Below are 25533 nucleotides of genomic sequence, written 5' to 3'. Positions count from 1 at the left end.
TCATTTATTCCTGGTCATTTATTAGGGAAACAAAACTGCCGTACAAAAGTTCCCACTTGCTATATTGCTGTTCTATCATCTGGAATAATTTTGGCACCACCTACTGCCCACATTTTGTATGACATTTTTATATAACAAACAAGCAATCTTATAACGCAAACATATTCTCAAATGTATAACTTTAGCATTCATACATGTATAACTCTAAATCCCACAACCCATGCCCATACCTTCAGTGATCATTATTAAAGAATACTGTTTAAAGGTTAACTGTAAATCTGGAGTGAAGGAAGTTTAAGGTAATGTAACTATAACAACACATTGCTAAGGTACCTGGATTTTGATGTATATCTGTGTTTGTTGTTGTCTTTCTTTAAAATATCTAACCCCCAAAACAATATTCCAATGTAGTCTATGCTGTTATCTCCCGTTCTGTTTCTTAGAATTACTTAAGTGAGAATTGATTTAAGTTAATCAATAATTATTGTAATTATTCTGCATTGACAGGATTACAGTCATATTTAGAAGTAGGTTTCTAGCATTAGTAGGATTACCCACTTTCCAAAGTGAAAAACCAAGACATTTTTTTTTTCTTCAATTCACTGCAGCTGTAGCAACTCTGAAGCAGTTAAAAGAAGTATATATAACTTCCATCGTGATTCATTATTACATACTGGGTCATAAACCCCTCAATGCAATTTTAGTCCCGTCTCCATTGAGAGATTCCTTTTATTAATAGTCTCATTTCACTATATCTCCCTCCTTTATTTTTCCAAACATTGCAACAAATGCCACGAACATTGCCTAAGTGGACATTGGGGTAGACTGCCCTTGGTCTGGCAGCAACTAGGGGATTATTCTACCCATGCAATAATTTGCTGTCTATACTCTAACAACCTTCTTTGTAGCGTAGAGGTACCCTCACAATTCTTCCACTTGACGTTGTTCTTGCTTCCAGCTTTGGTGTCTCAGGTGGTGGTGGTGGTGAAGCTTTGGGAGAAGATGATTGTTTGGAGACTGTTATTGGTGGATCCTCAGGTTCAGGTATGTTATGCGGCTATGAAGAATCCTTTTTACTCTGGGCCATTGGAATAAGCTGATGATGTCTCTGGTTTCTGTGAAATGTAATACCCTCCTGTGACTCCACTATGTATGGCCTTGATGCTGCATACTTACTCCTTACAACAACTGTTCTCCATCACACTGTGTCATATAATGGAGTGAGAATTGTTTAACTTCTTTTATTCAAAGAACAACATACAGAACAGGTTTTTAGGCAGGCAGTGTATCACTTCCTTCGCGATCAATATTACATTCCGGGTTATAACCCTGTCAATGCAGTTTTAGTCCCACCTCCATAAAGACAGGTCCCTTTTGTTAATAGTCTCATTTCACTACAGAGACTAACTTAAAAGACATAGCCATGGTCCAGCAAGTTAAGCATAATCACAATTATTAAACACATATGGCTGGTTTCACACACCCAGATTAGCACTAATCTTGGTTACCCTTATAAATTAACATTGGGTAGTCCAAGACTAGTGCTAATCAGGGTCAGTGAAACCATCCAGTTATCATAATTATTAAACAATTAATCCATAAGTGTCTCTATTTTATCTTTGTATAATACATTACTGTGCTATTTTGGTTTGGATAATTTTATAATGAACCAACTGTAGACGTTCATGCTAATTATATGCAATCTTACAACATACCAGTGTTCTGGTGCCAAGGAACAGGTCCAAGGCATTTGAATACATTTTATTTTATACATAATAATAATAATAATAATAATAATAATAATAATAATAATAATAATAATAATAATAATAATAATAATAATAATAATAATACATTTTCACTCATTAATAACAGTATAAAAAAGAACCATGACACAAAGATAAGATTGTGTTAGCTTAATTACTGTAGAGGCAAGGTAAAATTGCCTTTGGGTGTGATCATCATTACTGTACAATGACCATGGTCAAGTTATGGCAACACACAAGAGACCACGAGAGATACCAGAAGATTAGTTTAGCCCTGAAAGCTTTTTCCAAACCTTATGTTATTCAACCAACTATTCCCAGGGAGGGCAAAGAAAACGTTATTGCACTCCAACAATGCACCAACGAAAAGAAACACCTTACAAATATAGCAATTACAACATTTTAAAAATGAAAACCTTACCAATCTTACCAAGATTTCTGTGCCTGTTTTTTTTTTTTGTTGTCAGATATGTATACATAAACTTCTGTAAAAAAAATAATAATTAAAAAAAACCCAGTCTGCCGCACCATTGACTCACTGAATACTGAAACTAATAGAAAACGATGTCAAGTGCTAACCAATCAGAATGATAAAACAGTTTCCAGTAGAATACTCTTCATTAGGTGGTCCAGTCTGGCACTAAGGTGCAATGTTTGTTCATGTTTTATATGGACGCACCGTTGCAATTATTTACTGTACGGTAACTTCTAACAGCACAAGGAGGTGTTACAAGCATTGATTAAAACAGCATAGCACAACATGAGGTGTAAAAGAAACAGTTTTCTTTGATAAAAACGCTGTAACTGTCAAAAAGCCCAACTATGGATCAGATTTATGAAGCTAATTTTTTTTTTTTTTTTAATATATACTGTGGAAAACAAGATAGCTAATCTCAAAAGACCCATCCTAAAAATAAAGTTAAAAAACAAAACAAACAAAAAACATAAAGAGGGAGCCTACAGCTTGCTGAAGCCTTCATCTATAAGAAAAACAGGATCCCCCCTTCTCTTGACCCCAGCAGGTTCGACAAGTAAGTAATACAGTACTCATAAAGAATTAGATATAAATATAGATGGTCGCTTTATTGGAATCTATTGGAATACTTATCAGGCTCATTAGGAAAGATTTAAAAGTGCAGTCTGACTGAAAATTTGTCAGGCGCCTTTAAAGAATGATAACTGTCCCAGTTAGGAATCACTCAACAGGAAGTCAAACCCGATCTGTAAAGGGAAAAAGAGGGCTGCAGAGGATTAAACTCAGCAGAACCCAAACACTGAACACAGGCAGTGAGCCAGCTTTATCTATAGGAATCAGAAATATTTTACATGTGTGTGTAAACTCCCCCATCCCTGTGGTACACCAAGGTGAGCATAGCAAAGTATAGTACAGCATATTAAATCACAGATATGCATTGTTAAGCTTGCTATAAACTGGGGATAACCATAATAAACGCACACAATGAGCAAGGGTAAAGCATGAAGAACAACTGGGAGTTTTGCAGTGCAAATTCATCATGGGATGTCTGCATTTTATAGGCCTAAAGAAAGCATGTGCATGGATTACAAACACAGATAAAGATGCTGTTGTACACAGTTTCTAATACCTCCCCTTCTACTTGCTGTCTGGCCAGTAATGACACCTCAGTGCCTCAAATATACCAAGTCCAATCCCAGGTCTCACTTCTTCTTAGTGTTGGGGGTGCATCGTGTCTAATTTTGCCCAACACAGCACCAGAGTCTCAATGGTTTTTGACAAGTCCTTATTAAATCTCCTTATGCTTCTTTGGCTCTTCAAGTTTCTTCGTTTACACCTGGAGTCCCTTTGTTGACTCTTTTTCTGTTTGTAAAGATTAAACAAGGTACTTTTGATTAAAAATAAGACCAGTTTTACAAAAGTGTACAGTGCTAAGGGAATAAAAAGCTACTGCAAAAGACTAGGTGTTTAATTAAGTGTGTGTAAACCACAATGCTATTTGTACCATATTTTGTAAAAACAATGTTAAAAGTAGTTTAGAAGGTTCATTTCAGCTCTCAAACTTGTTCCTTACTAGTTATGTAACATTATGGGCGATATCTTTACCATTACAATTCTAAAATGAATATGAACATAAGACTACTTGCAAAGACCTAAGTCACGGGTCTTGGTGATTTATATCTGGTTTGGGGACTTTACTGAGTGTATTTCTCCTCTCCGGAAAAAATATGCTAATGCCTATTTGGAGTAAATAGCTTTGAGAATTGAATCCTACCAGTTATATTAGTTAAAGATCTTGATAACTGACCATAGCTGTCTGTGAGAGAGTGTGATGAAATTTTCCACCTGATCTACACTATACTGAATACACAATACTATACTACACTACACTAGGCTTTACAACAGTACACTATACTATAAGATATTAGGACGGCAAACGGCTGTGCATGTGGGTTATACTGGCACATGTTGATTAGAGTAGTAAACAGGTAGGATTTTTTTTTTTTAGCAGGGCTTGTCAACCTTGCGCACACAGAGAATACGGCACTGCTGATGTCATGAATAGGGAGTCTCCGTGGTGTGGCGTGGAATACAGAAGGCATAACGTGCTCTCTGATTGGCTGAAAGCTCCTGAGCAGTCCACAATGTACAATTTACAGAATATCTAATTTCCAGCTTTCCTAATCCCAGTCATTTTGTTACTAAAGCACATACAATATGACACCGAGATCTGGCATTAAACTGCCTACTGTAACTTACCTTATTCATTTTCTTGCAGTGCTGGCTGATTGCAGATTCAATTTGCATGGTTGTTTTATGTACAGCTTCTTTGATGTCATTCATTTTGTTTACTCTGACTTGACACTTCAGTAAAAGGGTAATTTTGTATATTGATTGCAGAATCTTGTATTCCTAAAAAAATATAGGGAATTTAACTTACCGGCATCTAGGACAGATAACTCCATGCCAAACCAAACCAGTTTAGCTATGCCCATTTATAATATTTGTATGACCACCTGTGATATAATCTACCTTAGTGAATGTTCCAGCGCAGAATGTGAGGAACAAAATAGTTTTCTTGTTCTTTTGAAAATGTGACTCTGCTTTTGCACTTTCAAAATTGCAGCCTCTTATGTTTTCAAAACAAATATTAAACAACCCAGCTGTTTTATTTTTCTTGTTTTCGAAACATTAAAAACATTTTTTCCACATCGAGGAAATGTTAAGTGGCACACTTGAAATAGGCATACGCAACATTTTTCTTTTATATAAGAAAACAGAAACAGCATTACCTTATCAGACTGGCAAGAATTTCCCAGATTCCTGTTTTTGTTTGGAGATTCAAGCCCTGTGAGATTCTGAAAAGCCAGTTACACATTTAAACAGCAGTATTGTATGAACAGACTGTTCTAAAACCAATACAAGAGCTCTACACAGCTAACTATACACATGCTCACTGCAGAGAGACAGTTTGTATGCATGGTAAGGAGAACCATTGGCATTTTGCCATTAAAAAATGGATGTCACAACAACCTAGCTCTCTTTTTTTATTGTAATGAGAATTTTATTTATTTATTTTATTTTTTTTAAAGCTCCAAAACTTTTGTTTCAGTATATCATCTGGAAACAATCTATCCTACTGCATGTAACAGTAAAATGCAGTGGTGTTTGCCAGGACAGTCTTTGTCTGTCACTAGCTTTGTTTTAATGTTATGGGTTGTACCTACCAGGCTCTTGATGTCCTGGAAGATGACCACTTTGTAATCTTTGAGGATCTCTGAAATGTTGCACTTGTTCTTGCTGTCAGAGCTTTGCGGATACAACGCTGTTACCAATAAGAAGATGCAGATCGCAGGCCTGGGGACAAACTAGAAGAGGACACTGGGATAATTAACAAGGACATATCAACAGTACTTACAGCACTGTACAAGTCCGTGCTGGAACACTGCTAGGATATTACTGCCTGATGGAGTCGTTTTTCCCAACATTATCCACTAACAGCAGTTTCAAGTCTGCTAGTTTCTGCTATTGCACAGTTGGGGGTAATTTGTTTATTTAACATGTATAACGTATTATTATTATTATTATTATTATTATTATTATTATTATTATTATTATTATTATTAATAATAATAATAATAATAATAATAATAATAATAATAATAATAATAATAATAATAATAATAATAAGCAGCAATTGCAATACAACTTTATATTTTATAAACGCTTATAAAAAACTTGCATATCACAGTGGCTGCATGCAAAGCCATTTTAATTTGTTTCCAGGTTCATTCAAACACTCAGTCCTTCAAGTGTGAGAGTACATGTATTCTTCCCCTCAAGTGTGCACTGACGGCACGCGCAATACCAATTAAAGGAATAAAGCCACGTACGGTTTTACTGTGAAGGTGAACTGTGTGTCAAAATTTGTTCATTTTTAAATGTCTTGCCGTTTTAAGCTTAAATCGTGTGCGGCATGATTACGCGGCAGATACGGACATAAACTTGCGCACGGCTTTAAACCCCCCAACACTGTGTTCTTTTTTTTTCTGTCTATGGTTTGTGGTGTACAGATAAAAACAACGGTAGGTCACGGCTAGTAACTGGCACCCTGCTTTTTTCACGATTTTTTTAAACCTCCAATTTAGTCCTAAACCTCCAGGTGTCCGTGTGGGGTTAAGGCTAGTAGTTTACTTGCCGTTTTAGAACAAACTCAACATTTCTTTGAGAGATCGCACGCAGCAATTTCCAATAGTGTGCACACTGATGGGCAGAACTTATGTTGAAATAATCAATCAAACGCAAATACAGTTGCAGAATTCATCAATACATACCGCGCACTGGCATAAGAGTTGGACAGCTCGGATGGCAGAATATACAATATACAATATGGCAGAATTTTAGAATATGCTAAAATTCAAACGTTTAATGTAACGTAATGGGGGTTTAATGGTCATTACGCGGTTTGCTGTGGGCGCTGTAGCACTAAATTGCAGGTTTAAAAAAAAAAACGTTGTGAAATAGCGCCCTACAATAATTAGATGCAGACTTGAGGTGACTATATGTTTTTTTTTGTTGTTGTTGTTGTGTTTTTTTTCAATAGTAACTAAGCCACCTTGCAACTGCATGTGCTGCGTATGCACAAACCCGCTACTGGGTCTCCCAGCTTGGCAAATAACTGAAGAAACAACAGTGAGAGGACGAGCATGCCACTGTGCTGTCTAACACCATATATCGTGAACCCATTCCCAGAAACTCTGAAATCAGCTAAACTAAAACATAACGCTCTTAGCTTAATACTTTCCACCAGTAGAACAGAAATAAACTCGTGCCTGACTAAGTTAACGCTCTTTTAAGTTCCCATCTAGAAAACCTACACATGTTGCAAATGTGCACATACATGTCATGTAAAAGAGCATTCTTATTCCATGTAAGGCTTTTAGCAAATACGTCATACTATCTCATATTTGATTTCCATAAACAGCTATTTTAAGATATAGGAATACAGTGACTGAGAAGTTCTTACCTACCATTTATCATTGCCTATCGGATGATCCTCAGATTCGTGAATCCCATTTGGTACGCAGTCACAGCAGCAGTGGTCGCTCATGGTCAAACGTTTCTTTCAGACGCCTACTGTCTGCATCAAACTCCTTACACATAGGCTACATATCCCGCATTTTAAGACAGCACCGAGTTTTCTCTGAGTGAGGTGTGGAGTATTCCAACAGATTTACCGAAAGCCGGAATGTGTGTAGAAGGAACTCCAGCGCACAACTCTGTGCCATACTGTTGTAATTCAAAGCAGGGTCTCAGCTTTCTCACCTCGCCCCTTGCTGCCGGTGGTGGGCTTCTCTTCGCGCAGTTCTAGTCTGATCAAGTTCTGCAAACTTCCGCGATCAATCACCATGCTTTCGGTTTCGTTAAAACAAAAAAAACACAACAAAAAGAAGGTTCTTTGTTTTTAATAAATATGACATCTGTCAATGCAGCTAAACCTTGGCAAACTGTCTGCCTAAACATCTCCACGATGATCAGCTTTCCTGTTTAAGATTTTACATAAACTCTCTAAAGAGCTCTATGACTGTCACTTACCACATGCTTTGACAAAAGTGTATCACTTGTATTTTATGGTGTTTTTAGAAGGCATGCATATGCACACAAGAACACAGAGTTTGACACTTGATCCGGTTCAGCACATTTTATTGCAGTGTTTAGCCACTTCACGTGAACCACCAAGATATGAATGCTCCATCAAGACAAGTTTGGCAAGTTATCCCTGAAAAAATGATCCCGACCAAACTATTTTTCTTCAACTTGGAAACCAGAACAAAGTCATGTTCTATGGGATCTAATAAACATTAACTGTATCATAAAAGTTACCTTTTTAATGCTTCTTTTGCATTTGACACAAAAGCATTCATAACAACGTAATACATGCTTAACTAAAGTCTAGTAACACTTTATAACCACATGTGTAATTCTTTATAAATACCATAGTTTGCAATCCTGACATTTTATCCATTTAGGTTTGATGGGTCCAGCTATGCTTCTTTAGGGTTCTTTTTAAATACCGTAATCTACTGGAATTCTACAACACGTTTCTGGTTGAATCTTCTGGAGGAAGATTTTACCTCCACCTTGCTATTTTAAATTGCTTTGAACAGCAGAATAATCTAAATCTGGTTGGCAAACCAGCACTGCGTCATTTTTAACTGTTAAACCACCATTCGTACTCATTTTAGAAATACTGAAAGAAACGGAACAACTTCTATGACAAACATTCAACAAAGACTTCCTCGCAGTCTTCTAACAGAGAAAATGTCTCCTGACATTGAGCAAGACTTCTAGTCCAGTGGAATTTTTTTTAATTTCTCGAACGACGTATTGTACACAACACAGAGAGCTCAAGCCTTTAGGGTGTTGATAGGATTAATGGCAGATTTCACAAACCCCAATCAGCACTACTCTTGGACCATCGTAGCCTAAAGTAACATGGAACGCCAACCTCCTTTACATTACTGGTCCCAGTTTCTCTTTTTATTTAACAGGAGGTTCTTATCCCTTATCCCTCATAAAACATCTTTTCTTTTACATCCTTGTAAAACATCAAGGGATTTATATCCTTTGGCATTTGAGATCAATTTGAAGACAAACATGCGAAACACTAAGAAACTCTGCCAGAAAATAATTGAAGGCAGGCATTTTTATTTATTGTCATTGTTATTTTTATGGCAAAGTGAACCAATTCTCAGACAATAGTTTGATGAGCTGCAGTTCATAAATATTGTGTTTATGTACATATGAGAAAAAGCAAACTTCACCTGTACATTAATGATATGTATTATTTTACACTGTAAGCACTTTCTGATCTTAAAGCTGCAGTGTCCAGAAACCAAGTCCAATTTTACACTCCACTGAATTTCTTCAGACTAATACCCTTATTTCTATAGCCGCATATAAAGCAGAACGTGTTGACAGCCGAGTTTGTTAACATTTACCAAAGTTGGACACAATTGAAACTTACAGGTTAGCAATACTTAAAAAAAACAAATAAATAAATACAATGAGATAAGCAACAAGCTTGTTTATGTAAAAAGATATTTTCGTACAGGACCCAATTAAGAATTGTATACATCTTTAGTTCCAAACAGAATACTGTAGCAATGAATTTGTATATTTTCATTTTATATGAATCTTAACTATACAGAACAAAGCTAAAAATGTGTGTTCTTTTTTAATCACATTTCTGTTCATGGCCACCAGTAAATGAACTGACCTTAAATATAAAACAGAAAAGCAATGTGCTGGATTACACACAAAAAAGGCACACATTTGGGAAATAGCATTTATTTTTTATTTTTTTAATCCAAAATGAATTGCCACTTATATTTAGGGTAGGGGGGGTTGACGTGGAAACATGGTTTACACTATGAAAAACACACGAAAAACAAACCTACAACTCTCATTACCTTTAAAGCCTGAGCATGCTCTATCTTAGCTGTGCAGGGGTAAATAAGTATAAAAATAATTTATGTTTAGCGTGCTGTTCAGAATGTGTTCTTGATTTTTGCAGCCACGAGGACAAGGATCTCTCCGATCTTCTTCTGCCAGTTGAGGATGTGCTTGGACTGCTCACACCATAGCTCCCCGTGCCGCGGCTCCACATTCTCACAGCGCTTCATCACCTCCCCCTGCTGCTCCTGTGGAGACAGGACCACACACACACACACACATCACAATCAGTCCACATGTCCGTTTAGAAAGATTGAGCGCACAAGAGGAATGTACAATTAAAGCAATAACAGGCTCTGCTGACTAAAAATCTCCTGCAGTGTTTCAATACTGAAATTAAGCATCTTTTTTTTTTTTAATAATCAATCCATGTACGTATGATGGAAACGGCAATATAAATAATGTATATACATTGACTACACTCTATATATTGATATTAAACAATTGTTTTAGTTTTCATCACACATGCAGACTTCACTGCATTTTGGTTATATGCCATTAAGCATGATTTTTGTTCTGCTCCTGTTCCTGGTAAAAGACCCAATACCTCAGTTCCATGTTGCAATTCAAACTTGTAGAAGAAAGCCCAGGCATCTCCCAAATCGGGTTCAATTTTAACTGTCCTGTGAAACCACTCTCTGGCTTTGGTTATCTTTCGTTCACTCCAGAACAACCTGTAAGAGCAATCAAGATCATCTTTACCATCCTCATTATCATTTCTGGGCAGCTAATCGATTCAATATCCACACGCAAAAGAAACAGCAGATCCAATTGACTTGCACATGCATTTTCAAAATTATAACAGAAACTGGTGAAGCAGCATGTGAGTTGTCAGTATAGACAGAGGTTCATTTCAGGTTTTTGCTAAACAATGCAGCTTGTTATAGTGTGTCATTAAACTGACTTGATTTGTTGAGGACCCAATCATGCTTAAACCTGCCAATTTCAGTAAATCCTGGTGTAATCTATTTACATCGACTTACTATACAGATTTTCATAAGTACATTGCTCAACTATTCACATACTTTGCAACTGCCAGTAAGACATGTGGATCATGTTCACATTTCTTTAAAGCATCTACACTCTTGGTCTTTCTTTGTGGTCTAGCTTCAAGGAAAACTGCTTCAGCCCAAAGTATTCCTAACAAAAAAAAACAAAAAAACAGGTTAGCGATTAGTTATTTTATATCACCACAAAGATTTGATCTGTTACTGCAATTTTCAAATTATAGAGCAATTGACATTCTCCCCATTCATACAGGGTTTAACACATGCATATTTATCCTGTTATACCACAGTGAATATGTTTCTTCCTATGATCTGCAGTAATAATTCAGCATATATTTGAAAATGACAGCAGCGTTCAGATAAGAGGAGTTTGGATGACCCTATTGTAAACAGCTTTTTACTCTGCACAAAGCAAAGCTGTTGTGTTACCAGATCAATCTCCTGCAAGACTTGCCAGGACGACATGGTTAGCTTTTTATAATAGCATTAAATTAAAACTGCCAAAAATCAACCCATGCCATTGGATTAGCAATGGATTAAATATCATTACAAAGAATAGTCAAGGTCTTAAAATGCAGCTCATCCCCCAGAGGAAATATGCTCTTGTACCAATGCTGCAAGTCTTCTGTTCAGAACTGCACCATATTGGATCCTCACAAAAGGTGAAAAGTATAGAAAAGACCAAGCCTACAGAACAGCAACTAACACCCCCTCCCAGACAGGCCAGTCACCCCCTTCAATCGTAAGCATCCTTCGACAAGTTTACATATTTTTATAAATTCCAGCAAAAGCAGGCCATCCCAATGATCACGGAAGAATTTTACAAAACACTAACTCTGCCTTTCTTTAGCATCAATAATTCAAACCTTTGGGAGTTTTGCAGAAAAAAACAAGTTTTTCATTTTCTTTACTACGTGTGCAGAAAACTCCAGGATTAACGTTTGACAATTATCAGGGAGTTTGGTGGCATTCCCCAAGCATTATGATGGCATCTTTTTAAAATTTTTATCTTAAATCCTACACCACAGATTTCTATGGTCCTGAACCCCAACATGCATGAACGCAGGTCCAAGTTAAAACTCCAGCCTGAAAATCCAGTTTTGCATATGAATACATCCAACATTTAAAAACATCAATCTGAAACATGCACTTCACAGACCTGGCTAACACCTTACTCGCAAGCACGATCTTTATGGTTTGGTGAGAACGTTGGCATAAACAGCTTGGGGATTACAGGAAACACAGCCTACCAGCGATTACAAGCTCACACCTGTTGTGCTTGTCCTGTAGTTCAAGAGGAGCTCAAAAGCCTGTTCATGGCCTATGGCAAGCCAAGTTTTAATTTCTATGCCAGGCCCTCAAGTCATGAAAAGTTTGACTTCCTAGACAAAGCATTGTATTTATTCACAATCCTTTACAAAAACAAATTAACTGTTCAAAATGTTTGTATAGTTAATTTCTGTACCGAGTCAGGCAGCATATAATAGTTAAAACAAACAACATTAACATGCTAGTAGAAGACATATTATAAAATTAAGCCTGCTTCATTCGTTGGCACAAATTTGGGGAAGGCTTGTTCTCGGGATGGTTTTGACATTTAAAATCAAATGATTCACTTTGTCCTTTTCAGGAACACTGTGAAACTATGAAGGTTCTTGATGAGAACATTCCAGTTAAAATAATAACAATAAAAGCACTCTAGATTGAACCCACATGTAGAATATCTGAAAAGCACTTGGTGTTAAAACTTTTTCTTGAAGCATCTGTCACGGCAGAGTACACATGAAGCAATGATAAGCCGCAACATTTCCCAACTGTACACAAACTCAATTCTGTTAAATTGGAATAATGAACCATGTGATGCCAAGGCTGAAATTCCATTACTACTTCCCAAGGCATGAATCAGCTTGCTGTCTGTCTGGCTTTAACGGTTCCATTTCTCATAACATCTGGGCAGCAGTCTATTAAATAACTTTTTGCATGCAACTTCATTTAAAAAGACAAATACTGGTATTTACACTTACAAAACCGTAATCTATGCGAGTCAGTCATATAGTATACTAGTTATACTTAACAGTTTACAGCATTCATGTACACTTATTACACACCAACTAGATTCTGCTCATACAGAAGTTAATCTACAGGCTATGCATTTAACCAGCACGTGTTTGAGAGTTTGCTCAGAACTGAAGGGAGCTGGTATATATTCAAACTTTCTCAAGGGTTCAGCTACACATTGTCAGGGTCCGCGTTAAAGGGATGTATTCAGGTTTAGATTTTGGTTACATGGGGGTAAACCCCTGGTCATTGCTTCTTCTAGATGAGGAAGGTACAGCACAGCCACATTGCTTTAGCTTGTTTTCATCCTGCTTCCATTGAACCACAGCAGACACTCCTGCCCTGCAGTGTGACTTATTCATCTTTTCAGCCCAATTAGTTTGCAAGATATTTTACATTTATTGAAATGAAAGAGACAATGCAAAGGTCATCTTCTGTACAGACTTGGTGCCATAAAATTAATGGAGAAATTCATAGCACCCCAAATACATTTGTATGACATTTAGCTCCCCTGCCTACGCAGTTAACCTTTGCTTATTGCAAATGGTGCTTACCAGAGTTGGGACATTCTTGGAGTGCCTTGGCCATCAGTGTGTTCGCAATGTTCTTGAGACCGGCTTTGTATTCCAGCCTTACAGACTCCAGCCTGAAACAGTCATGAAAGTTAATCGTGGACAGCAGTAACATGCTAGGCAATCAAAACACATTTGTCTTGATAAAAAAAGATTAAAAAATAACTGAAATTCCCATCAACTGTGATTCATAATAGTCAGATTTAAAAGACTTGTCAATGAAACAATAGTAAAAACGCAGCCATTATCACAGCCACAAACCAGAGCTCTGGGTTCTGGGGGTTTTTCAGACGAGATTTCTCCAGGATGGCTCTGGCTCTGGTAAGCTGCCCGGCTTTCTCTTCCAGGCTGGACAGCAGCAGCCAGAGAGGCATGGACTGTGGGCACTTCTTCAGCTGGAACAGCAATAACGAACCAAAAGTTAAAGTATGATTTGGCCAATAAAAATGCATTTTACACATTCAGTGCAAGTATGAATGGTGCTAATTGTATACAGAATGGAACTATACAAGACTACAGATTAGGTATAGTCAGGATTACATAGTGCAGTTGGTGCACTAGCGATAGATTTCTTGGTTGAGAGAGACCCTTACCCCCTGGTTGTAAGCCTCTCGAGCCTTGTCCATGTTTTCAGTCTGCTCCTCGATCTGCCCCTTCATCATCCACAGCTTAGGGAAGTCTTCATAATGTTTCAAAGCCTCACAGCAAAGATCCTGGGCTGCAGCGATATTTCCCAACACCCACTCTAGCTTCACAGACTTCATAAACACCTGGAAACACACCAGCCACAGAGAGGCATCAGAGACGATACAAAGAGTGCCCTGTACATTGACCGATTTAAGAGCATTGTGTTTACAAACAACAGTCACGGATAAGGGCAAGGATTTGCAAACACACGCAAAACACAAACAGGACGGTGCACAGATTTTGGGGTACACAGGCTACAATCTGAGTTTCAAGGATGGAGACAAGCGCTTAGTCAAGTATGCAATTACACAGACACAAATCAGCGTGTGCCAATACAGCTCAAATTATTGAACACAGCATGGTAATAACAGGAATTTCCCATCTAAAACATTAACATTTGAAAAGGAATCTTGCCAACATGTAAACCAAGTGATTGTTAATTTCATACTGTAAACCTCTGGAGCGTGAAACCGAAACAGGATTTCAAGCCATTTCAATTTCACTGGGATCAGTAATCCATGCTTTCCCGTTGTATAGTTTCACTTACACTGCAGGCAACAGAGGCAGTTTTAGCCACTGACGCACAAGATACTGCTGGAACCCTGGAGATAAGCAGAGGTATGAAAGCAACAATGCAAAATGCTTTCCCTCTGTGTGAAGCATCAGGTTTCCAAGCCTTGATGCACCATTAACTTAAGTAAACACAGCTGTATACCCAGCGCTGAAGCAGAGGGGGAAAAAAAAATATATAAAAGAAACTCACACTTATGCATTTAAAAGAAATAAATAACAATACATTTAATAATGTTAACCTTAAAAATAAATACTATGCATTAGGTCTCTTCTCTAGAGCCCTGACTGCTGTACTGCTCCATTTTTGTTTATTCAAAGATTTAAAAAGTTGTCTTAACCCTACTCACAAAAATCAACTTCCTCTCAAAAGCGGGCTGTGCACTCACTGTAGTTCGCCGTGAGGTCAAACCCCTTTCACAAGAGACTTACATTTCAGCAACTTCTCCGAGAATGTGTTTCAGCTTAGATGTTCTTAGTTGCCTCAGGGCAAATTAAAGGTTGTATGACATGGAGATGAATGATTTTATAATTCAATTGCCAAGTTTATATTAAGTATTGTGCGTTCTTTTCTTAAATTAAAAGGTTATCAAAAGTGCATGTAGCAATTAATCTTCATGAAACCTAAATACACATCCGGGAGAGATGAGCTCTCTGCAGTGTGATCGACTCCCTGTCTGATTTGCTTACCCTTGCAGTGGGGGCGCTGCTTCTGGCTTTTGCCAAAAGCCTTCTTGCTCTTTCATATTCATTGTTTTCAGACTCAAGCTTCACAGCAGCCAACCAAATTTCCTCGCTGTTCGGATTTGCCTACAAGAGAGCATGCACTGTATTGTCACCGACATCAAAAGGTATGGTGCAATTACAACAAATATGCAGGAGTCATTAAAACAGGCTTTACAAAACTGTTGGCACTAAATAAATGGCTACGTCTACTTATATTTAATTATTATTTTAAAAAGGACCCCCTTGGAAGTCAATGGGTTCTCAAAGTGGGTCTTGGAGAGATCTACTTAAAAAAAGAAAACTATCTGCAGTAGATTTCTTATCCAACTATGCATGGTGCATTCATCATCCGTACCTGAAAAGCCAGTGCCAAAATACTTCTGGCTGCAGGGACATCACCTGCTTGCCACTTCGACTTTGCACCCATCAGCCACAGGACCTCAGCCTTCGGGCAGTGAGCCACAGCCCTCTGTAACAGTGCCTCTAAAGACTCCCTGCAACAAGACAGCCAGACAGTTAACCTCACAGTAAACCAGACGCTATAAAACCATTTGCCTGGTGTTATGACTATATTCACACATTATCTATGAGTGCTATATCTACAGACAACTAAAACTGTTATTGTTAACTGATAGTTTCATAACATTTCAATGAAGGTCAAAAGAAATTAGCACATGCTTTATTACTGTTGAGTAATTGTTGTGGTGAGCCAATGGCCAATGCCAACAACTGAATGTAGAAACCAAACAGCAAAACGCATTGAACATGGTGTTCACTACAAATTAATAAGATCCTGTGCAGCTACCCATTATCAACATAAGTCAACACTTCTACAAGGTGTGGTTTTTAGTCAGGCCATTGTAACTCAAGAGTACCTGGTTCCGTGGTTCTTCTCAAAGTATGCTGCTCTCAGCCACACACTCTTTTTGCTGGGGAAGACCTGCAGAGCGTGGGCATAAATGGCTCGTGCGCACTCCAGGGCACCATGGGAAATGCACTGGGGGGGGGGGGGGGGGGAGGAAGAGCAAGACAATGAACATGCTGATCAAGAAGGTTATCACCAACTACTACAAATATCCTTTAAAATGGATTTGGTAAAGTATATATTAAATAAAAAGGCAACATTTTTTATTTATTTATTTTTTCTTATGCAGGTATTTCCTGGCAATGTTTGATTGTGTGCTAAACAAGAATGCATACACTTTCTGCATCTTCCATCCATGTGTGCTTACAGTCCTCCTCTTCAATCCCGATGCCGATCACGGCTTTGATGACAGCCTGGCAAGTTACCACGCTGCCAGCCTTATCGCACTCCTCTGCATCCTGAAAATCAACAGCAGGGTGTTGTGCTTAAATACATATAAAATGTAAAATTACATACAAGAAATAGCAGAGTAAAGTCACGTCAAGCAGACCAAAATTCCCAAACCTGGTGGCTTACCTAGGCTGATTTTTGGACTCTCAAGCACAAAAAAATTGTTGTGCTAGTTTGTTCTGTTAAAACACGCCCGTCCTCTAAAAAGCTTTCTTCTCATTTTAGTGACCCTTGACACTAAACTGTAACACCCACTTTTAATACCTAAACAGGCGCCAAACCCCAAATGCAAAGTGTCACCTATATTTACAGGCGTCCTCACAGCAAGAAAAACATGCATTTAATTAAAAGGCAACTTGGCATTCTTCCACGTCTTGTTCTTAATGGTGTAACAAATGACAAGTGGCCTGTGCATTATTCTCATGGGTGCTTGGCAGTTTTAGAGGAAACATCGAGGTGAAAGAAAATATAATCTGTTTAAAAGCAGTTGCTGAGTACGATCGATTTTGTGACTTATAGTAAGCCAATATGGGTATGTATACAGCATCTCTTATTATGAGAGACATTACACTGTTTGTGCCACCAGAACCAAACTGTGAAAGGACAACTCGAGACAGACAACCTATAACTCGGATCAAATTGTTCATAAACATTTACAACAGTCTTAGTTTACTGTCTTTGTTTATTGCCACAAATATGATCTCTTGTGTGCAAGATGCTGCTTATGGTTGTAGACCTCCAAAGAGCCTTTACCTGAATCCACTGTTCCCTGTTGATTTCGACTCCGTTGGCCCGGAGAGAGGTGATCGCTCTGTCAATGATCTTCTCCACCATCTGAGTGTTACCATTGGCTTCTTCCAGCTTGGCGGCAGTGATCCAGATATGACGGTCAGTGGGAATGTTTTCACGAGCTTTGTTCAACACCCTCCTGGCGTTCTCATAGGTCTCCAGTCTGGCGAGGGCCAACCAAAGCTAAAGAGCGAACAAGGAAAAAAAAAAAAAAAAAAAACGGTTAAATGAAGCAATAAAGGAGGCTACTGTGAACACAAGTACAGAGAACTACACTTGGCATAAACAAGACAAACATGTTTCAAACTGCCCAGAAGGGCACAAGACATGGAGTTTTTTGTTTTGTAAATGCAAACAAATACACTGGGATACTTCCACTCTCCTATGATTTGGTGACTGTAAAAAAAAAAAAAAAAAAAAAAATCTCCTGTCTGGCACAGTGACAAAGTGCACTCCCGAGACTAGACCTTTAAAAGGTCATTAATTCCTTGTACAATCTATCAAGATGACAGTAAAGTAAGAGATCCGACTCTGAATTCTAATCACGCTTGTCTGAAGAGTGCTTTGTTTGCCAGACTGGAACAAAGGTTGCACTATAACAGATAACAGATCCTTTACAGATAATACAGACACCTGTCCATGAGAGACATTATTGAGTGATAATAATTCTGACTAAATGGTTACTATATATAAGTATAAAAAAAAAACATTCCTTTGAATGAATCAGTTATCGGTCTCAACGATGTTGTTTCGGAGTTGTGTTCACTGTTTGGTAAATATCCATGACTATTTGCATGTAATGTATTTCTCTATTGTATTTTTTGTATTTCAAAGAGACAGAATTGGCGACCAAGAATCACCAACAATCTAGGGTAGAGTCCTATTCTTTTCAAGGTATAATTTGTGATATTTCTGTAAAAGTCCAATACCAAGGTCTTCAAAGCAAGTCTGAGGTATGAGAGAAAGTCACTTCTCGTCAGTATAGTTACCTCAACACTGGTTGGACAGCACTCTACAGCCCTGCTGAGCATAATCCTGGCATCTTCAGGCTCCTCCAGTTCAACAGCCGCTTTCCAGAGAAGCACCGACTTAGAAACATTCTCGAGGGCTGCAGCAAGAAAACACACACACACACACACACACACTTTCAGTTTAAAAGTTCTTGTTTACATTGGCTGTAAACTATTTACAGGAGGGCAAGACAACAGATTTCACAGCTCATTCACAATAGCGTTCTGTTGGCAGCTGCATCAGGCACAGTACTAAGAGACTCCCCAGGGTGTAAAGAAAGGCACAGAATATTCAAATGTTATACTGTATGCTATCAAAGAGACAGTGCCATACACCACATTGCAGGTACAGGGTGTAGGAATAAGACACTGAAGCCCGTGTGAGTAAGTTTTAGTACCTGGTTCTCCTTTTAATCTCTTCCTATTGAGCGCATCAACTACAACTGTGTCTGTGAACAGAGTCCATTAACAAATATTGGTTCTCGCTTCCACTTGCATAAAAGGACAAGAAATGTTGAAAGAAAAGCTGTTCATAAGGCATCGATTACTTTTCTGAGGCATCACATTAAGTCTTATAGAAATGGTGCCAGGAGCTGCAAATCCACACTGGGTGCCAAGAAACGTCTGCCCTTGCCATGCAGATGGTTGTTCTTTTTACAGTCAACAGGCAGGAAAAGGCTGTTTTTCAAGAACACAACTACTGCACTCTAACATGCTCGCTCTCAAACAATATGCCGCTAGAATAAACAATGAGGAGTCTTCCAAATTATTTTTGATACAATCCACATGTGGGGTGTGCATGTGTTTGCGTGCGTGCATCTGCTCACCCATTTAAAACCTCTTAATGCAACTGCAAATAGTTTATCTATAGTAACCACTGTATCATGAATATAAAAAATAAATAATTAAATAATAATTTGCCAATGAAATGTCTGTCTGTTCTTGCAAAATGCTGTGCAAAGAAAAAAAGCAAATGTAGTAATAAAAAAAAAGCTTACAGCAAGTAGGCACAGATAGCCTGCAACAGCAGAAATGAAAGCTTTTAAAAAGAGGAAACAGGCCATTAATCTTTATGTCATCAAAGTATGCTTCTTGAAACTTATATGGAAATATACTGGGCCAAGGGAAGCAAGAAATGTGAGTAGCTCACGGACGAGTGACTAAGGATTAACTATAACTCATTTTCATCAGATTGGTAGTTTTTCAGCTTTACTTTATTCCCAGCCAAGCAATTCAGATTTTAACAGGTTTGGGGTTTTTTGCTCACGCAAAAAAAAGCCAGCGGCTTGTCAGGGAGCATCTCCCAGCTGCAATTCTGAAATATTAAAGTGCTTATTCTAAACAACTTCTCGTATAACCAGCTATGACATCAAGACTATTTAAGCTACAGTCTGGATCCCAAACTTGCCTGCAAATCAGCTGTATATTCTCTTTTGTTCTTTCATCAAAGTGACAAAACGGGTTTGACTGATTGCCAGCACTTTCACAAGCAGAAAGCTTCACTCAATTTAAGAATGAAGTCTCCCATATGGCTGTACATAACTAAATACTAGCGGTCTATTCCAAAATAATTAATATGTATAAGTCAAGTCCCAATAGAAACCGTTTTTACTGTCTTAAAAACTTTTCCGGAGCCCTTGTTTAAAACCACACACACTCATTCTTAAATACATAAAAACATGACCATGTATGCAGCATATACTTTGAAAAATGCACATATCAATTCACTAATACTTTATGAAGCATAGCAGGCAGTTTAGGAGGTTTGAAACATTTACTTGCAGTAGGGTGTATTACAGATGGCAAATCAACCCTTTGCTGCCCGGTTTCCAATATATCTGACATGAAAGAAATAGTCATTAAAGAGGTATGGGAACACACCCAGGGCAGTGAATGGTTAGCGTGCATGTAAACAAAGTGACTGGTTGGCTCTCACCTTTCCGGAGGACACGTTTCTTGGCCCGGATGTCTGTCTCGAGCTCGGCTGCTCGGATGTAAATCCGGACAGACTGAGGCAGGTGCCGGACAGCCTGAGCCACCACAGCCTTCGCAGTGTCCCCAGGCTGCAAACGGGCTGCTTCCAGCCACACGTCTTCACTCTGAAACATATTAAACACATACAGTCCACACCACCAGCTAGTAGAAATCTGTTTCTGCTGTTGTGATAAGTCTTTACATGCATTCCTGTAAAACTGGGAAGGTATATCTAATGGCTGTGCGTTTACGTTTCCCATTGTATGGGTTTATTGCACATGTCTAAAACTTGTGGAAATTAAATTTCCATCCTTCTCATCTACCCTGATAAAATACATTCATTGTAATGAAATACCACATGTTTAAGGCAATACATAGACATACCCTGAAGCCAGGAGACTGTCTCATTTATGACATAGTAATCCCAGAGCCTGCTCAGCGAATGTCCTGTAGAGTTCTGTTTGCAGCTCTCACCTTTGGGCACATCTCCGTGCCCTTCATAATGAGGTTCCTGGCGACCTGCAGCTTGCCTGTGACCTCCTCCAGTCGAGCCGAGGCGATCCAGGCAGGGGGGTGGTGCGGGTTCGTTTCACGCACAGACTTCAGCAGCAGCCTGGCCTTCTTAATATCACTGGATTAAAAGGCAAATAATAGTAATTACCACAACAATAGCCATTGCATAAGATGTCATCTTGCGCAGCTTGGTTGATTTCCAAAGTGATTTAAAATAATAATAATGATAATGGGCTGGGGTCAATTCTAATTCCCATGCGAAGTCCTTGAATTGGAATTGAAAAAAAGGAATTGATCCCGACCCTAATAATCATAATTATATTATAATTTGCAGACTTTTCAATTTTAGTTCATTTTCAAAATTTACAGAATTCATCTTAAGAAGCGAAAAACTGACTGTCAGCTTACTTAATATCCCCTCCGTGAGTTGGGATCATAGAGTTCAGATCAGTCAAGTAACCCTTAGGGTCCACAACTGTCTGTCCGCTCACAGAATCAGACACCTGTAGAAAAAAAAAAAAAACTGATCGTAACATTTAGACCAAGTGAACAAATTCTAAGCCACACAAGCAAGTCTCTTGCACTAGTTTCCTTTCTGCTGTTGAACTTTATTAATTCAATGTTCAGATGTTCATTTGTTAGACTGGACAGTTTCAAATAAGCACCCAGAAGGTAATTAAGAGGGGTCACTCACCTGACTGAGCCGCATGTCCATCAAGGTGTTCCTGGCCTGGCCGATCTTCCTCATGTCCAGCTCCCCTGTCCCTGGGGTCATCAGTCCAGGGGTCATTCCCCCCGGAAAAGGAGAACTCAAACCACCAGGGAAAGCGTTCAAACTATCAAATTGCTACGATTAAAAAGATAGACAATCATGTGTATATGGAATATTTTAATAAAAACAAACTTAAACATATACACTTTTTGGGTTTGGTAAAATCATAATGTTCTACTAGATCCTTCCAAGAAATTCTAGGATTGCCTGGGGCTGGATTCAGAACTGGAACTCTTGGGAACCAGAACTTGCAGCTTTAAAACTGAATAGCACCCAGATTTAAATGTAAATGTAAATATTTTACGACCTGTAATCTTTTTAACATTACATGCTGGAATCAGAGCTTTACAACACTTACCAAAATACTATATGAAACACTGACATCTACTGGAGGGTTTTAAACTGTCAATGCACAAATTACAGCAAAACAGGAAAATTATACTTGATGTTCTAATATATTCAAGTGGTCAATGCTGACTTTGTTCCACCAAAGGCATTGTCCCATTTTATTATGCCATCCTGGGGCGAGTAGACTTTGCTATCTATCTATCTATATATATATATATATACACACACACACACACACACACACACACACACACACACACATATATATATATATATATATATATAGAGAGAGAGAGAGAGAGAGAGAGAGAGAGAGAGAGAGAGAGAGAGAGAGAGCAAAACCAGGGATGGAAACATGCCTCCTATTGTGTAGCAGTTTCACCCATTCCAGGTTTTAAAATGTGCCTGATTAGCCACAGTGTATAGGTAATAAGTGCAGGTGTGTCTTATTAAACTCACAGCAAAACCAAGAATGGATCAAGCTGCTATTTTATGGGAGTCTTATTTCCATCCCTGCAAAAGATACAGATCCAACATCAACTGCAGCTTTTTGCTGAGAATTCATATTCGAATACTAACCGTTTGCCTCGGATCTACAGACGTGTTTTTTTCTCCAGACTGCAAGTGTTTGGCGAAGAAGCTGTCCGGTACAGGAGTCAGTTTTTCATGGCGTGGGTTCCTCTGCCGCTTGTTTCGGGCATCGCCAACTTCAGGAATACTGAGCCACTCTTCCTCGGTGACCTCGGCCAGCTTCCTCTACATTAGAAACATTACATTAACTTTTCTGAGCAATTCTCTCAGTATTAACCGAAATCTTACTGGTAACACCACCAAAAATCCTCCATCACTATTGTAATGAAAGAATGCAACACATACTTGTGTGTAAGACAATGTGTACAGCATATAAAGGCAATATTCCACATGTTTAATGTTCAAATTCGAAACTACTAACACCCCTACAGATTTCATTCCTAAAGCTGTCCTGCAAAAGACAGACGCAGCATTTACACAAAAGACAATACTTTAAGTTTTCTGCATTCGTTCAGCATTCTTTAACTACATGCCTTCAGATCGGAAAACTGCTGTTGAATTTTGGGACGCTCCATACGGTACTTCTCGATTTCCTCCTTCTCTCTCAGTTCCCTGGACAAGGTTGAAAAAACAAAATATGTATTTAAAACGGTAATCACAAAGCAGTGCTACCTGATAACCTTTTGACATAGTAGTTCCCCATTTTAAAAACCAAGTCAGGAACGCACAATTGGATCTGTTTTATTGTTTTGTATATAAAGTGCTTTCTGACAACAAAGATCCTATCAGACCCCAATTATGACACACATGAACTATATATGGACTCTTAAAAAAGTATTATTGGGGAAAGAGACCAAAAATGCAGTAGCTCACTCACTTCATTCATCCTGTATGTTCTTTTCCAATGGATGGATGAAATTGTTACAAACTGTACTACATCTTGCCATTTATTATTTTATTTTCCACATCAAGGACTTGACTGCTTATTTAAAGTCAGCACTTACCTTCTTTCCTTTCTCCTTTCATCCATTCTCTTATCAAGCGCTGAATAAATAGCATCTGCCTCTTCGTCATCTTTTTCATACGGCCCACTTGAAAACAAGCTACCAGCATAGCCATTAAACTGCAATAAAAAAAAGTTTAGAAAGCAGTGCGAACCCAAAGGCTTTCTAGATCAACTTCACACTCTGTCCACTAATTATCGTTATTGATCCCCTATAAGACATTTTGCTTGTATTTTATACTTCAATTAGGAATATGCCGATATTTCAACAATGTGAAGTGCTTCCTGCATCCTAGTTCTGTAGCCCAATGGTCCACCATTGAGCACGTGACCAGCAGCAAATGTACCAGGGTGCAGAAGGTTAATGTATTTGAAATACTGAGGCATCCAGCAGATATACGTGACAAACTGTTTCTGGTGCATGGTTGAAAAGATACAATATGTATTGAGAAACACCTGTGCCAGGTGTACTACATGCATGTTATTTTTTTTTTTTTTAATGAAGACATCGTGGATATGTACTGCCGCTGTATACTGTCCCACACCTCATCATAGTTGGTGTCATTGAGATCCTCCTCTTCATCCTCCACCTTCTTCATCTGATCCCCCACGGTCCTCTTCCCTGGAGGAGCATGGCGATCGTCCACCGGGTCATTGGCATCTCGGGCAGGACCGATATCAGAACGTGTGGTGAAACCAGTAGCACTGAAAAAAAGAGGGAAAACTGGTCACCACTATTAAATCGCTACACACATATTCCTGGTACTAAAACACTGCGCCAAGCTTAACCCTTGTCCAGTAACAACAATATTCTTTTTTTGGACTTTATACACTGCATGTACTTCCATATACTGCCCCAGATGTACTGCTAATGGTGGTTTAACGGTGTATCACACACACTATACCACTGTATTTACAGTTCTGCTACTGATAGCCCGCCCACCACGTTTCCTTTACGTACCACTGTGTTTACGGCACTCAAGTGATGTGCGTAGTACGTAGTAAGTATAGAAACAAAACAGGAACACTGTAAATCTGCCACACGAAGTTGCAAACACACGACCGGTTTGGGTTAGCTAGTAGACTCCCGCAAGCATTTTACTGACTATAAAAAGGTACAATGTAAAATACAGCCATGCCAATGGCATCACATGTGTTCTGTTCCTTTATATTTATAACTTGTTCTAGTTGCACAGGGACGGGTCTCAATGAAGTGCTCAAACAGCACGCACACCTGCACACTTCATTTTCACTGCACAGATTTCTTTATCTCTGAACCCGGGCGTCACTGTCACGTTGGTTCATCTGTTAGCACAAGACTCTAAAGCAGGCAAAGGGACTGCTGTAGCCAAGTGAATGCACTTACCCTCTGCCGAGCCCCGGTACGTATCCCAGTGGTGCTGGCATGCCCAGAAAGGGCTTCTTCTTCTTTTTGAGCGTCCCGGTCATGGCTGATGCCGCACCAGCTGCGGATAGGCTTGACGTTAAGCTTCCCCCACCACCGCTTCCACCAGTACCACCGCCTCTGCCTCCTCCGCTTCCACCAGCACCACCGCCTCTGCCTCCTCCGCTTCCACCGGCAGCAACACCGCCTCCTCCTCTACCTCTACCTCCACCCCCGCCGCCGCCACCTCTGCCAGGCGGTCCTGTTGTTTTCGATGCCATCTTTCCAGTCGTTTTTTCTGCAGCTTCCCGGAAACAATCGCCTTTGGGTCCCAGTAATGCTTCAATTTGGAGAGGTTCAGATCCGGTTTTGGTGTCTCCGTTTAGCAAAATAAAATGTAGCGCCCCCCAGCGGGTTGAAATAAAATGTGTTTCTCAACCTTAAGCCTCACTGGGAATTGTTAGCTAGCAAGCGATCTGTTTTAGTCTCACAACAAAACATTTCAGATTTCAGGACAG

General features: G+C 38.9%; 1 protein-coding gene across 1 annotated transcript; it reads right to left on the bottom strand.

The window, feature by feature from the left end:
- Nucleotides 1-4500: 4500 nt before the first annotated feature.
- LOC121298078 (pre-mRNA-processing factor 6-like) lies at nt 4501-25330 on the bottom strand. The gene is made up of 25 exons (XM_041224880.1): nt 24998-25330; nt 24177-24336; nt 23633-23751; nt 23162-23240; nt 22677-22853; nt 21672-21824; nt 21386-21480; nt 20939-21095; nt 20427-20589; nt 18470-18588; nt 17445-17663; nt 16577-16699; nt 16252-16373; nt 15732-15870; nt 15341-15460; nt 13987-14163; nt 13655-13788; nt 13376-13467; nt 10782-10896; nt 10304-10430; nt 8237-9944; nt 7272-7652; nt 5469-5609; nt 5034-5099; nt 4501-4653 (listed from the first exon to the last, which is right to left on the bottom strand). The coding sequence occupies exons 1-21, from the start codon at nt 25294-25296 to the stop codon at nt 9792-9794; spliced, it is 3042 nt and encodes a 1013-aa protein (XP_041080814.1). The 5' UTR covers nt 25297-25330; the 3' UTR covers nt 4501-4653; nt 5034-5099; nt 5469-5609; nt 7272-7652; nt 8237-9791.
- Between the last annotated feature and the right edge of the window lie 203 nt (nt 25331-25533).

Source organism: Polyodon spathula, chromosome 23, assembly GCF_017654505.1.
Source record: "Polyodon spathula isolate WHYD16114869_AA chromosome 23, ASM1765450v1, whole genome shotgun sequence".
Taxonomy (NCBI): domain Eukaryota; kingdom Metazoa; phylum Chordata; class Actinopteri; order Acipenseriformes; family Polyodontidae; genus Polyodon; species Polyodon spathula.
The sequence above is the reverse complement of the archived record's forward strand: the minus strand, read 5'-3'. Positions and strand labels throughout refer to the sequence as shown.